Here is a 16,053-nt window from a genome sequence, read left to right as displayed (position 1 = left end):
TTTATTAATAAAAGTTGATATTTAATTATTTTTATAATGATAACAGGTAGAAAATTGTTCTCACTACAAAATTTTGGAAGGTCATTTTCTTAGTCCATTTGTTCAATACATTCCAGAAGTTGTACCAAAAGAAGTTGAGACAGCAAGGTTAGTTTATTAAAAAGATAACTGTAACAGCAATTTTAAAAATTTTAAATTGATTAATTTATTCTGTTTATACAACGCACACAAGATATATTAGCATAAAACAATTATTACACAATTTTTCCAATATTACAGCTTACGTAATATGCAATGTACAAAAAAATTCTGAAAATTCTCAAATAGACAATACTTTAAAAGTATTGTCTATTTGAGAATTTTCAGAATGAATTAAATATGAGAACACTTTTAAAGTGTTCTCATATTTAATCCATTCTGAATATCAAGAAAAGTCTCACAGCAGAGTTGACCTTGCTTTAGAGGCTTTTTGTCCAATTCAATATATGAAATACACTAAAATGGAATATTTTAGTGGTACTCTAGTAATGGTACAATCAATTAAAAAATATATACATTTGATAAAAGTGGCCAGGACAGTACAAAATTACAAAAAAATTTATCAAAAGTATATATTTTTTAATTGATTGTGCCTGTCACCCGAGGAAAGATTTTAATATTTTATGTATTGAGACGAGAAGTGTCTAAAGAAGGTCGACTCCATTTATTTCCTAATGGTGTGTGAAAGGGATGAAGTATGAGGACACTTTTAAAATATTGTCTATTTGAGAATTATTATTTTTTCCTTTTTAAGTTTCCTACTGTCTCAGCCACTTTTATCAAAAAATATGTAATAAGCAGTTGTTCACTTTTGGTTTTATGCATAGATAATTCAAAATAGGTTTTTATTTTCTTTTTGTTATTTGTATTCAGAATATGATTAATAGCTGTTTTGAATCTGTGTTCAACTTATAAAAATAAAGAAAACACAAGAGAAAAATCTTGAACTTTTCAAAACTATTTTGAATGATTATAGTTAATTAGAGTTCTTTTTAAGTTACAAAGTATGTAAAAACATAACTTCTTACATATCTTAACATAACTATAACATTTTAGTTTACTTTGAATTTCATACAAATATTTATCTGTTAACTCTGATATTTTACACATTTATTAAGAACTATTCTAAAAATTATATTTAAAATATTAAATATTAGTTTTTAAATATCTATTACAAAACGTGTCAATGAATACTTTTGATTCAGAGAATATATAAATTACTTAGTGAGATGTAGTCTCACAAAGCCTAATTATGGTTCTTAGAAAAAATTATAGAATATTTTATGATGAAAAATTTTATTTCATGAAAGTACTCTGTTTACACAATTTCCTTTTCTTGTTATTCTTTTATTTTAAAAAAATGGTTAGATTTGTTAAAGTTATAAACGATTAGTTTTTTTAATTTCTGTAATTATCAATTTTAAACTTAAAAAGGATAAATTTGATTTTAGGCTAAAAATTTTAGCCTGTGAAATTAATTTGAGAAACTATTCAGACAATTCCTTAGCATATCAAATAGTTTTATTTGGCAAGATAGCATTCACAGAAATAGTATTTGATTTCATTTATGAAAATATTGAAATCAAAACATCAAAAGTGTGTCAAAAGTATCTTCTTTGCAAGAAATAATTTTTTTTGTTCATAACAAATCAAATGCAATAAATAAAAATGGTGAAGGAACAGCATAGCAGAAATGAAATATCAAGTATTAAGGATATCAGTAAAAATTTTCTATTTAAAATGGACTTGAAGTTAGTTTTTTGTAAAATATTAGGCCTAGATTATTATTTACATAGTTTGATTCAGCAGCAATTGTCAATTCAGCTAAAAACTTGACACATTTTAAATAAATATTTACTTGCAAAATATTTATTAAAAATGTGTATTAAAAATAATTTATATTTTAAGTTATAATGAAGTCAATAATACTATTTTAGTGTAGACATAGTTACATATCAGAAAGATAAAAAAGAGATCATTTCCTAAATTGATAAAATAATGAGAATTTCTTTATTTTCCATACATTAATTTTATTTAAGTCAAAATATAATGGAAAAACTCAAGCTTTTAGATTCATGTGTGTTTTTTCTTTTTATAAAAATAAATTTGAATAAATATTGAATAAGCATTTACTAAAATTTACTTTACTTTAGCATTAGTACTGAACATAACATTTCATTATTTTGATATTCAAGGGTTAAACATTTGTAATAGTATTATAGATTGTAAATACATTTGATTATTATTTTATGACTATCTTCTTTTTAGGTTTCAAATGCTGTTACCCACAAAATGGCCAAAAAATCATCTAAAACCTGTTTGTCTACATTTGGCAGGAACTGGTGATCATGTATGTATATTTCATTAACATTTAATTTTAATGTTGATTAAACAAATAATATTTCTGCAAATAAATAAATAATTACAATTGTTGTTGAATGTTAAATGCTATTTATGACTGTTGAATATAATTTTAGTTTTAATATTTTATTATTATTATTTCTACATTTTTAAATATTTTTCAGTTTTTTTGGAGGAGGAGGATACTCATGGCCAAACCTCTGCTGAAACACGGAATTGCTTCCATCCTTTTGGAGAATCCATTTTATACTCTTTCATGAAACCTTTTTTTTTAAATTTAAGTTAATTTAATATCAATAATTTTATATCATTATAATGTGATATTAGTTAGTTTTTTTAATAAAATTAACTTTTTTTAAAGTGAAAAATTTCTTTAACTTGATTATTACATGGTTTAAGAAAACCAACTAATCAAAGGTAAGTAAATAACTGATTTTTTTTTTTTTAAACAATACTAATAAAAAATAACATTGCCTAATTTAATATTTATACTGTATTTTCCTAAATAACTATTTATATAATTTTTTATTATTTGCAATTGAATTTGTTTAGATAGTAGATTGATTGAGACATTTTTCTGGAGATTAGCAACTTAAATCCATTACTCCAAATTTCCTATTTCACTTTAATAATTTGATAAGATATTTATAGTTAATTTTAATTTTAAATTATGTATAGCTGTTTTTGAATTTGAACTTTAATATTTATTATATCTTCCATATCTTATAAATTATTCTTGACTTATATCTTTAATTTAACAACTAAAGGCAATTACATTAATTTATTTTCAGACGTTCTAGTCTTCATAATGTTTCTGATATCTTTGTTATGGGAGGTTGTCTTGTTTTGGAATCACTTGCATTATTTCATTGGTGTGAAGCACAAGGTTTTGGCCCATTAGCCATCACAGGAATATCCATGGGTGGTCATGTAAGTTCTTATATTATTTTAAAGAATTTAACAACAACTATGAGAATTGACCAAAATCAAATCAATATATTCAATTCAACAAACTTTTTATTATATTTAAGAAATTGCCTTGTTACAAGGGAGTCACAATCTTTATTATTATATTGGTATTATAAGATATAACTTATGTTTGTCAGTGGCCACTTTCTTCTTAATTTCTTTTGACATTCTATCAATAGATGATATAAAGTTTTAATTACTGACATTTTTTTCTGAATCACACCACTGACAATTTCTCATTGTGTGTATCAGATTATCTTCTATTATGTGATCTTGCTAGTATGAATCTGAAAAAATGAAGGCAAATTTTTTTTTCAGTATTAACATAGATAATATTAAGTGATATGACATTTTGTTGTCAGGTTTAAGACTTACTTTGTACATTAAAATAGGAAAAACATTTTAGATTATGAAAAAATTTGCTTTTTATTAAAAGTGCTTTTAAAAAATAAAAATATAATAATTCCTCTGTTGTGCAATTATCTCTACTCATCACATTTATAATTCAATATAAATTTAAGAAGTTTCAACATTAATTCATTTATTAAATTTTAAATGATTGATTAAAAAAATTTTAGCACAAAATTATTTATGTTGACTTTAATCTTATTCTGAAATTTTTAATTTACATAAGAGTTGTTATATAATTATTAAAAATGATAAAAACTAAAATTATAGAAATTTTTTTTTCTAGATGGCTTCACTTGCTGGAAGTAATTGGCATAAGCCACTTGCAATTATACCCTGTCTTTCTTGGACAACTGCTTCTTGTGTTTTCACTCAGGTAAATAATTATTATTGAAAAAATTAAATGCGAATCTTTAAAATAATGCTATTTATTAGTTATTAAGAAAAATTTTAAATGTTTTATGAATGATATGCTATTTTTAAATTTTATAATATTTCATAACTTATGTTAATAAAGAGAATATATAGGGTACGTTCGTTAAGTCGAATGAGTTAAACGCGTTAGTAACGAATCGTTCGAAAAGTAGTAGTCTCGCTCAGTGCGCATGCTCCGTGGTGATGACATTTCGAACGAAACTCTAACGAAGCTCATGAAGGAAAGAGTTTACTTTGTTAAGAAAATGGCGCCTGACGATATCGATGTTTCTAAATCTACTCGAGTGTTTAAATTGTGAATTAAAAGGTGAAATGATTGAAATAACTTTCCACCTGAAGCAATCTAAGAAAAATATTTTGGATAAAGCTGCACTAGCAACATTCATATCTTTGATTTTAGAAACAGTCATTTAATTATAAATGAATCTGTTGATTTTTGTGAAACCGTGTTGTATTATTCTTCGAAGTATCAAACACAAATTCGTGTTAATAACAACCACTTGGCTTTCTTCCACCTTTATTTAGTTGATACGCAAATGTTCTTTTCCTTTCTGTTCTTTCTGGTGGTATTTGCCGTTTCTATAACAATGGCTATTGTTGATTTTTGTGAAACCGTGTTGTATTATTCTTCGAAGTATCAAACACAAATTCGTGTTAATAACAACCACTTGGCTTTTTTCCACCTTTATTTAGTTGATACGCAAATGTTCTTTTCCTTTCTGTTCTTTCTGGTGGTATTCGCCGTTTCTATAACAATGGCTATTGTTGATTTTTGTGAAACCGTGTTGTATTAACTAAATAAAGGTGGAAAAAAGCCAAGTGGTTGTTATTAACACGAATTTGTGTTTGATACTTCGAAGAATAATACAACACGGTTTCACAAAAATCAACAATAGCCATTGTTATAGAAACGGCGAATACCACCAGAAAGAACAGAAAGGAAAAGAACATTTGCGTATCAACTAAATAAAGGTGGAAAAAAGCCAAGTGGTTGTTTTAACACGAATTTGTGTTTGATACTTCGAAGAATAATACAACACGGTTTCACAAAAATCAACAATAGCCATTGTTATAGAAACGGCGAATACCACCAGAAAGAACAGAAAGGAAAAGAACATTTGCGTATCAACTAAATAAAGGTGGAAAAAAGCCAAGTGGTTGTTATTAACACGAATTTGTGTTTGATACTTCGAAGAATAATACAACACGGTTTCACAAAAATCAACAATAGCCATTGTTATAGAAACGGCAAATACCACCAGAAAGAACAGAAAGGAAAAGAACATTTGCGTATCAACTAAATAAAGGTGGAAAAAAGCCAAGTGGTTGTTTTAACACGAATTTGTGTTTGATACTTCGAAGAATAATACAACACGGTTTCACAAAAATCAACAATAGCCATTGTTATAGAAACGGCGAATACCACCAGAAAGAACAGAAAGGAAAAGAACATTTGCGTATCAACTAAATAAAGGTGGAAAAAAGCCAAGTGGTTGTTATTAACACGAATTTGTGTTTGATACTTCGAAGAATAATACAACACGGTTTCACAAAAATCAACAATAGCCATTGTTATAGAAACGGCGAATACCACCAGAAAGAACAGAAAGGAAAAGAACATTTGCGTATCAACTAAATAAAGGTGGAAAAAAGCCAAGTGGTTGTTATTAACACGAATTTGTGTTTGATACTTCGAAGAATAATACAACACGGTTTCACAAAAATCAACAATAGCCATTGTTATAGAAACGGCGAATACCACCAGAAAGAACAGAAAGGAAAAGAACATTTGCGTATCAACTAAATAAAGGTGGAAAAAAGCCAAGTGGTTGTTGTTAACACGAATTTGTGTTTGATACTTCGAAGAATAATACAACACGGTTTCACAAAAATCAACAATAGCCATTGTTATAGAAACGGCAAATACCACCAGAAAGAACAGAAAGGAAAAGAACATTTGCGTATCAACTAAATAAAGGTGGAAAAAAGCCAAGTGGTTGTTATTAACACGAATTTGTGTTTGATACTTCGAAGAATAATACAACACGGTTTCACAAAAATCAACAATAGCCATTGTTATAGAAACGGCGAATACCACCAGAAAGAACAGAAAGGAAAAGAACATTTGCGTATCAACTAAATAAAGGTGGAAAAAAGCCAAGTGGTTGTTATTAACACGAATTTGTGTTTGATACTTCTATAAATGAATCGTTCGAAAAGTCTAACGAAACAAGAATAACGATGACGTCATTCTCATTTAACTCGTTTGACTTAATGAACGTACCCATAGATTATGCTGTTTTTAATGTACATATTCAATTTACCTAGAAATAATCAAATAAAATATCCATTTCTTCTCCATAGCAATTATATCTTAAGTAAAACTTATTTCAAATGATTTAAGAAAGTATTTTTATTATTCATTTAACAATTCCTTAAGATCTCGTTCTCAGTTTTCTTCTCAACATTTCAATAAATTTTTGCATGCAATCATCTGCCTACTAAAGATCAAATGAATAAGAACTTAGAATTTAATATAAGAATTATAAAAAATAACTTTTTAAAATTCTGTATATAAATATATATTAAGCATAATCTATACTTTAAATATACTAAGCAAATACTTTTTAAAAACTAGGGTGTAATGAGTGGTGCAATTCCTTGGAGTTTATTACAGAGTCAATATTTTTCTGATCAAGTTTATAAAGATGAAATTTGGAATTTGATTCATTCTCCAGAAGAGGTATTTTCAGTTTCAATTTTTTAAAGTTATGCTGTATGCTATATATATATATATATATATATAACATGACACTAAAATTAAATTATCATTTTTTATATTTTGATAGTTAATTTAATTTTGCATGTTAATTGATATTTAATTTTATTTATACATAATTGTAATTATGTAGTTTACATCCATTTGTTTTCTTTCTTGTATCTTGATGTATACATCTGTTTCTCTATTGACTGATCAATGTTAAAACAAATTTATTTTAGTTAATTTCTAAATAATACAATTTATACTAGTAACTTAATATAGTAACTAGTAACATTAAATAAATTTTTGCTCTGATGTAATTATCTAGAAATTCCCATTTTATATGAAAACAGATCAAATGATCATTTGTAGTTGAATTTCATTTATAGCAATTTCTTTAATAAAGTAAACTGCTTTACTTTATTAAATATATTGTTTTTTAAAATGAAATTACTATATTAATCTTCTCAGAACAATAAAAATTTGTTTTTGGGTGTAAAAGACAACAAGGGCCTTTTATTATGGCACTTGTTGTCTTTTACACCCAAACACAATTTACACCCAAAATGCAAAAATTTAAATGTCTTAAGAAGTTTTCTCTTTTGTTTTCTTCATTCTGATTAAAGTGCATGTTATAATTTAAAAAGTATAAAAAAAATTTTAAATTGAAATACATTATAATGTGCAAATAGCTAAACAAGAATGTACTAATGGAAATGGCAATTACCACATTTTATATTCAAACTCTTCAAACACATTTTTTATTACAAAAATATTGAAACATTATTTTGCAAATGTTTTGGAACTCTTTAATTAACTCTAATAATCTAGTAACATAAGTATGTGCATCTTTAAAACTGTTCCTTTTTGAATTTTTTACAGAAAAATAATTTTTTAACTGTTCTAAATTAACTTTGGCAACAGTTCTAAATAAATAAAAAAAAATACTGTATTACAATATTACAGTAAATTTTCATGAAAAATTAAATTAACACCAAGAAAATTCCTCTTGCTTTATTGAAACTTTTACATAGTTGACCAATATTATAAAAATAGCTTTGCCTGGCAGATTTTTAGACTTTTACTATTATAAACAGTGGCGGCCTTAATGATTGCAAGGCTCCGGGCAGCAGATCTTTGCGAGGCCCCAGGTGTCAAATCTTTGCGAGGCCTTTGTCCTTTGTGCAAAGTATGTGAATTGAAAATGGGTATTTCTGATGATTGACGAGAAATGCAAAAGTTATAATATTTTAACACTCTAAATTTATTTATTTATATTAGAAGATTTATAAAAGTTAACAGTCATAAAGATGACAAATTAGTAATGATGATAAACTAAGGTACATAAATGCCTTAAAAGATATACGCAGGGATTTAAAAATGATGTTTGCAGCTTATAACTAATAGCTAAGGATAAAATTAAAATTTTTAAATACCAACTTTTTTCTACTCTAGTTGTTGCGTGAGACCCCTGCAAGAGCAAGGCCCTGGGCGATTGCCCTGCTCGCCACCCCCCTAAGGCCACCACTGATTATAAAATATTAAAAAGTTCTCTCTTTCCGTTTTATTTCAAGAATGAACTAAAATGTGTAATAATTCTTACAAACATTTCTAGCTTTTATAATTTTAAGTGTCTTTATTGTAATTTTTCTATATATTTTCTCTTTTGAATTTTCTTTGTTAAACAAATTAACATTGTATAAATATCTGGTAGATTTTTTGAAAAATTGAAAAGTTTTCTAGCTTATTTATTAATGTTTTTTGAGGAAAATCTTTGAAGAGACACACTTCTTTTGCCCATGAAAAAATGCTTTTTCAGGATAGATTAGGTTATGAACTGCAGCAGATACAAATATACCAGATATTATGTCACCATGACATGCACCCATCTAACATATGATAATCAAATCACTACAATCAGCACAATAACATGGTGTGGATTGTCGTGCTGTAAATTTAACAACTCATTCAACACATTTCGTAGACTGATGAGAGACCCTATTTTCTTGGAATGAAGTATATAATTATCAGAATATGCACCATTGGACAGTGTGCTCCAGATCACACTTGACATACATGACACCAAGTGCGTAAAACTCTAAACATTTACGTGAGATAAGTAGCTTGTAGATCAATCTCACAAGCTACTTGCTCACAATTCATTGATGGTACCTAAATAGTGACAGAATATACAAACAATTCTAAATACAATGGCAAACGAATGGCTTGATGATTTGCCATTGGCACAAGTACAGAAGGTCTGGTACCAGCACAATGGCAACCACTAGACAGAACAATATGGCCCCAAATTTGACCCTTTTGGATTTTTCATATGGGTTCATTGGTGTATAGATGTATGCATTGGTGTATGATGTGTATACCCAGCAGCACTGTGTGAAGTTGGAAAACTGGAGAGAGACATAAAAGAGGTTGTGAAATGGTGACACCAGAAATGCAATGCTTGACCATCTACATCTTTGAAGATGGTTGTTTTGAACATGTTCTCTAATAAACAAAGCTTTGTTTTTTTTTTTTGTATCAATTTCTACATTGCCATCTTTATCCTATAAAGTCATAGACTATTTGTATGTTTTGCTAAACTGTCTTAAATTGGTTTCGTTTGGTTATTTTAGTACTGGATACTGGAACAAGTAAGCACTTGTGCAATGCTTGAAAGATCTCTTTTACCACTGGCCAGATGTCCGCATGGATACCCTCTACATATGTTTGTTGAAAATTGTGACAAATAGCAAAGTTACTTTATGGTAAAAAGCACAATGCATGTTTTAATAAAGCAGATGAACATTATTGTCATCCTGTATAATCAATTTTATCCTCATTTATGTCCAAAGAGATTTGATTGTTTGTATAACTTATAGGAATTTGGAATGTTAGGCATACATATTGATAACATCAGGCTATATATATAGCCTGATATATATGGAATGTTTAAAATATATCAATATTAAAATTTGAAAGGACAATGAAGAAGAATTGAAAGTCCAAAGCTATTTTCTACAACTATTATGGCTTTTGAAAGGGAAATATTAAATTGTTGAGTGGGTGTTAAATTACCTAAATATTTATATGGTATCATTAAATATTTGTGCATACCGCATGCTTAGTCACTAATTAAATGTAAATTGTCGTCATATAAGAGAACTTCTTAGCATTATTTTTTCCTACACTAGAGTGAAAGACACCAGAATCATGGACAAATTCTTTTTAACATTAACTATTTCTTGGAAATGAACAGAATGATAAAGCTTTCTATTTAAGTAACTAGTTTGATTAATTTCAATTGGGATAAGACAACCATCAATAGCACCAATCACACCTGCAAAAAACAAAGAATAAGCTTACAAATTGAATTTATATTAATATAAAATTATATGAAAGTATCATTTGTGTTGTCAATATATTGTAAATCATCAATACTTTCTTAATGTTTGAATTAAACTCCAACATGGCAATATCTGGTCTGTAAATTTCTGAAAAAAAAAAGAATGCTGTAAAACTGTTACATGAATTAATTTAAATAATATCTGATTATAACAGTTTCTCCAAAAGAGAGTTTTTATTAAAACTTTTTGATTTTAAGCATAAAAACATTTCGTTATATTCTATCAGAATTACATTTTAATTTGTAAATAAATGTAACTGAAGTGAAATAAGTTTATTTTTTACTTGGTAAGATTGTTATTCCTTCATTTAAAATAAAAATAATGTATAACTATTATAGCAATAAAATTTATTTTACTTATAAATTGAAATAGAATTTAATTCATACTTGAAAAATGAAACTTTTTAGCAAACTCTTTCACAGTGCTAGATAGACTTGAAGAAGGCCACTTTTACTTTTCCAGCTGTTATAGAATATAACAGGGAAAGGTCAATTGGTCAAATTTTGATTCCCTGGTTTTTCCTCTCAATGTTTTGACACTCAAAGAACCCAAAACTATAAAACAAATCCTTACAAAATTATGTGTGTGTGTCCATCTATTTTGCATTATATCTCAGGAATGAATGAACCAAACATTTGAAACTCTGGAGGACTATTTCTACATATGGAATATTGATCTTTAACTACCAAAATTTAATAGCATTAAAGGATAGGGAGCTAGAGGGGATTATATGTCATATGTTGAGTGTGATCAGGGTTAATGAATATCTCACTTGTTATTAGAATTTATATTTTTTTAAAACTCATCTCTACCCTCAAAATTAAGCCTTTTGCCTTTTTTTACAATAATTAACATGAGATTTTATTAATAAATAATTTTTGTAATAAATTGACATTTTAAAATTGTGTATAGTGCCAGCGTGTCTTAATGTTTTTTAAAGTTAAATTTTTTTTTTTTTTTTTTAAATAGAGAAATTTCTGATAATTTACCAAAATTATCCTCTTAACATTTTGTTGTTGCTTAAATTTTATATTGTTGTAAAATTGAAAATTATTGGACTTCCTAATGGTCCTCTTAGCCTCCTGTTTGAGTGTCAGGTAAGAACCCTTGCCAGCTTTTATATATTTATAGCTTATATATATATTTGAGAGAGAGCTATAAAACACTTTTTCAGAACAAAGCAAATAATGCTGTTACTAACATTAAATTGATCAGCAGTACTGTACTTTTCCAGTCTGCAAGATACCAAATCACTCTCGGCAGATGTGTTTAATGTATGTGTTGTAACATTCATATAAAACAATCGATCACACGTGCCATTAAAAATGGCAAGTGTGATCGATTTGATTCATTGCTTTTCACCAAAGTTTTTTATGTATACATTAATAGCTATGATTAATATCAAGAGTTTCATATATAAGTTTGTTTCTTTAATAATAGGTATGAATACAATAATATATTAATGATGATTTTACAGTCATTTTAGGAAGGAAAAAACACATCAATATTTGTGGAACAAATGCTACCATATATATTTTAGGAAGGAAAAATATATATAACTGTTAATGTATAAAATAAAACGATATATGTAGTATAAATTAAATATTACAAATAAAACAGAATAAGCAATTTGTATTTTTAAATTTATTTTAATGAGATCAATTTTTAATGCATCATAATCTAGAAAAAGAATTTTTTTAAATCAGAATTTTATAAATATTAACTTTTAAAGGCAGTGTCAAAATTAAATCAGTTGTTTATTTTCAGAACGATGCCTTCAGTGCCGGCTGTCACTTTGCTCGAAACTATCCCGAAAGTATGGAACAAATGAAGAAGTTGCAAGCTGAACAAAATGGGCCTGTCATTCAAACATATAAAGAAAAAAATGTTTCTCAATTAGGAAGTCTTCCTACAGTAACTGATGAAAAATGGAATAATGATAAACCTCTTCTTTCTCCTTACAAGTCTTCACAAAAATCTTACTTATCTTCTTCATATAGTACAAGTTTTAGAGATGAAACAGAACATAAAGTAACAGATAACATTGATCAGAATGCAGGAGTAAAAAGTAACAAACTTAAAGCAGCATTACCGTTTTTATTTTCCGAGACATTAAAAGAAACTTTACGTCTAAATAAGAAAATTTCCGACTCTAGTGATATTTTAAAGCAGGAGACACTAAATTTTATGAGAGGTATAATGGACGAATGCACGCATCTTGGTAACTTTACCATTCCGGTCGATCCTACTCTAACGATTGTCGTGGCGGCGCAGAGGGACGGTTACGTTTTGCGTCAAGGCATCAAGTCGCTGTCAGATTTGTGGTCTGGTTGTGAAGTTAGATATTTAGATTGTGGCCATATCGAAGCCTTTCTTTTCAATCAAGGTGTTTTCAGGTAAGACTAATAATTTTAATATGAAGTTTTATTACCAATTAATAATATATGAAATAAATTTAACTTAGTATTTTAGAAATTATTTTGTAAATGATAGCTTTCATAATGAATTTATTCAAATGAAATTATCTCTATACGGTTGAATGCTTAAAGAAATGGGAAAGTTTAGTAAGCTAATTAAAATTAGTCTACCAAATTTTCCTGTTCTTACACTGTTTCATTTGATTCCAATGGTGCATAATTATTTAACAAGTATAACTTTAGATTTTTTGTTATAAATCTTATACACAAAGCAGAACTGTTTATCAAAAAACTGGAAATATAAATGGATTCTATAAGTTGTTTATATAAGCTCTGCATACAGCCAATTCTGATAATTAGGATCCAGGAAAATTTTGCAAAATAACTTTCATTGTACAAAATATTTAACATGGTTCCTTTATACAATTTCTTTTTCTTTTCAGGAAAGCAATAATAGATGCATTGGAAAGAACAGCCGAAAAGTACTTTAATTCTACAGTTTGAGAAATTCAAACCTTTTTAGTCTTTTGCAGTGTTTTATAAAATGCATACATTTTTAAAATTTATTGGCATATTCTAGTAGTATTTGAAATGCAGTTGATAATGAATTAATTTTTTATATGCAAAATTAAATAAATTACAAATTCTGTGTCATAATACAATGATAAATGAAAATATCATCATCAAGTAGCTAGAGAAGTACAGTTAAATTTTGCAGTTATTCCAAATAATTTCAGACATATATGTGCTTTGTATATTTCTATAAATGTATTTTATATTTTATTTACAATATTGCTTATTTATGAATGGAAATGAATAATAGATTTATAATTTTCCTTTGTGAAATTTTAATTCTTTTTATAATGTTAGTTGGATTAGAAATTTATATTAAATTGGATAATTAATTTCAATTAAATTAATGTTTCTTTGCCAAGTAATTCAGTCTTAATGCTTTCTACTTAAAAATGAAATGGGGACAAATCAGTTCATTTTTCTTTAAGTTTGATGAACAAATTGCGTATAATATTTTGTTTCCTTTTTAGATATGAAACTGTGCAATTCCAGTGTGAATGCAACTTGTTTCTGAAAACCTTATAAATAGGGATGAGCTTTTCCATTACTTTTATTATCAAAAATTGAACCTCATTCCAACATAACCCAATCATCTTATTCATTTTCAAAAGCAAGATTAAAATATTAAAAAAACACCTATTTACCTGTCAACTAATGATTTTAAATTCTAAATGAAATATTTTGGACATACCTTTATTGCCAAAAGTTTGTACATGAAGTTACCTATTTCTTGATAAAATCAGTTCTAATGTCAAGACACTTTGTATTAAGACAAGCTTTCCTGCCAGCTTCTTAAACCAACAGTTGACAAAAGTGGTACGAGTTGAATTTCATCAACACCTTGTCCCAAAAAGACAAGATGAGGAAAGAAATATCAAGTCATACTTGCAGTTTATCAAACATTCATAATTGCTGGAGAGTGAGCAACAGAAAAAATCCTGTCTGCCAAGATGTTTTTGCAAACAAATTCCCAAATAACACATCTAGACAAGTTTTGTAAGACCGAAAAACTTAGTATAGACTATTGAAAACTAATGACAAGATTATTGTCAAAACAATTCCAGCAAGAAATTTTCCATCATTCATAATAGACCTAACATTGTGCTCTGATTTCCACTTGTTTCTGCATTTGAAAACATTTTTAATGGAATTAATTTTTAAAGATAATCATTTCAAGGTTGTATTAATCTGGCAGCAACTTCAATAAGGAATAAAAATTATTTAGTAAATATAAAATATAATTATGACATACAAAGATAAAAAACTTTGCTCTTGTCTTTCTTTTTCGCCGTTCACTCCATCGGCAGTCCTTAGACGATTCACATAATCTCGGAGACGACCTTTCCTTTGAGGCTACTGCCTCCGCAGAACAAATGTAAAATCAGGTAACAGCGTCATCTGGTGTTATTGCCACATTTATAATATAACACTTTTAAAGTAAAGAATTAATAAAAATTCGTGGCCGGCGTTAAATTACATTTAGTTATTAGGGTATGATTTCATAAGTTTACATAATTATGTTGAGAAGCAAATACAAACTTTTGATGATCAATCAACTTCCTATATACAAAGGCCATGTGAAAAGTAATACTGTTATTTATAAAAGAACAATTTCTTAGATGCTATTGATAAAACCTATAACTCAAAACAATAGATGTATTAAAACTATAATTCAAGCAATAAGGAAATAAATTTGTGTATATACACAATATAACAAGGCCTTAGTCAATTTAAGTTTTACAAGACCAACCAAGATTACATAACTCACCAGTACATCCTGGACCACTAATTATGCCTATAGACTGTAAATTCCAATTTACATTTAACATATGCCGACACTTGATACCATTTTTTTTATAAAACACAGCTCGCATTAAATGTCAGCAAAACTAGTTAAAAATCAGACATAATAGAGGAATTGCCAACAATTAAAGTGTATACAATCCAAGTGAATTGACACTATACAAAAATACCATGGGTGCATATACTTTTGGAATCACAAGCTGATCCAAGATTACCCTGATCATTTTAGTTCTTTGTATACACAATTTTAGAGATCCAATTAATTTCTATCTATACATACAAATGCCACACAAGCAAACTAATCCGAGCAGAGGGGAGGATTGTTTGTATAAAAAGGATTAAAGATGGTGACCGTGGTTGACAGCAAAGAAAGATGTTTAAAATATTTTTCATTGTCAACAATTAAACTTATAAATGGTAAGTAAAATTGGATTAAAATCAAAATGCAAAATTCCCTTATGTATTTTTTTCAAGATTGTATGAGGAAAATGGTATGCACTCTCCCATTTTGTATACTTTCCACCAACCGTCAGGACAAAGACCAATCCATCAGAATGCATATACTTCTTGTTTCAATCTGTGGTAATTTCGTCTAAACTAGGAGATTCTGAAAAGTCTGAACCTGTTCACAAAATATTGGAAAAAACTGTGTTAGATGTTAATTCATTATAAAACACAACTCATAAAACTTTATAAAATGGACTTTTAATACAGAGAATCATTTGATATAATACAAAATTTATTTTCTTTGATCAATATTTGAAACTCTATGGAGTTATACAGTACACAAAACATCAAAAGTTTTGAATGCATGGTACTAAGTTTCAACATTTAAAAAGAAATAATTTATGTAAGTATTATCAAAACCTACAGAACACAAAAT

General features: G+C 27.5%; 1 protein-coding gene across 1 annotated transcript in view; it reads left to right on the top strand.

Annotated features, from left to right (window-relative positions):
- LOC136972111 (protein ABHD18) overlaps window positions 1-13,710 on the top strand; it is a 29,929-nt gene extending 16,219 nt beyond the window's left edge. Inside the window, exons 5-13 of the mRNA XM_067266667.1 lie at window positions 47-147; window positions 2,308-2,389; window positions 2,565-2,648; window positions 2,792-2,817; window positions 3,192-3,330; window positions 4,064-4,153; window positions 6,851-6,955; window positions 12,145-12,773; window positions 13,238-13,710. Of these exons, the coding sequence (XP_067122768.1) occupies window positions 47-147; window positions 2,308-2,389; window positions 2,565-2,648; window positions 2,792-2,817; window positions 3,192-3,330; window positions 4,064-4,153; window positions 6,851-6,955; window positions 12,145-12,773; window positions 13,238-13,298 (1,317 nt within the window). The 3' untranslated portion in view covers window positions 13,299-13,710. The remainder of the gene's footprint in view (window positions 1-46; window positions 148-2,307; window positions 2,390-2,564; window positions 2,649-2,791; window positions 2,818-3,191; window positions 3,331-4,063; window positions 4,154-6,850; window positions 6,956-12,144; window positions 12,774-13,237) is intronic.
- The last annotated feature ends 2,343 nt before the right edge of the window (window positions 13,711-16,053 follow it).

The sequence above is a fragment of the Centruroides vittatus genome, unplaced genomic scaffold (assembly GCF_030686945.1).
Source record: "Centruroides vittatus isolate TY-2023 unplaced genomic scaffold, ASM3068694v2 contig_1057, whole genome shotgun sequence".
Classification (NCBI taxonomy): Eukaryota; Metazoa; Arthropoda; class Arachnida; order Scorpiones; family Buthidae; genus Centruroides; species Centruroides vittatus.
The sequence above is the reverse complement of the archived record's forward strand: the minus strand, read 5'-3'. Positions and strand labels throughout refer to the sequence as shown.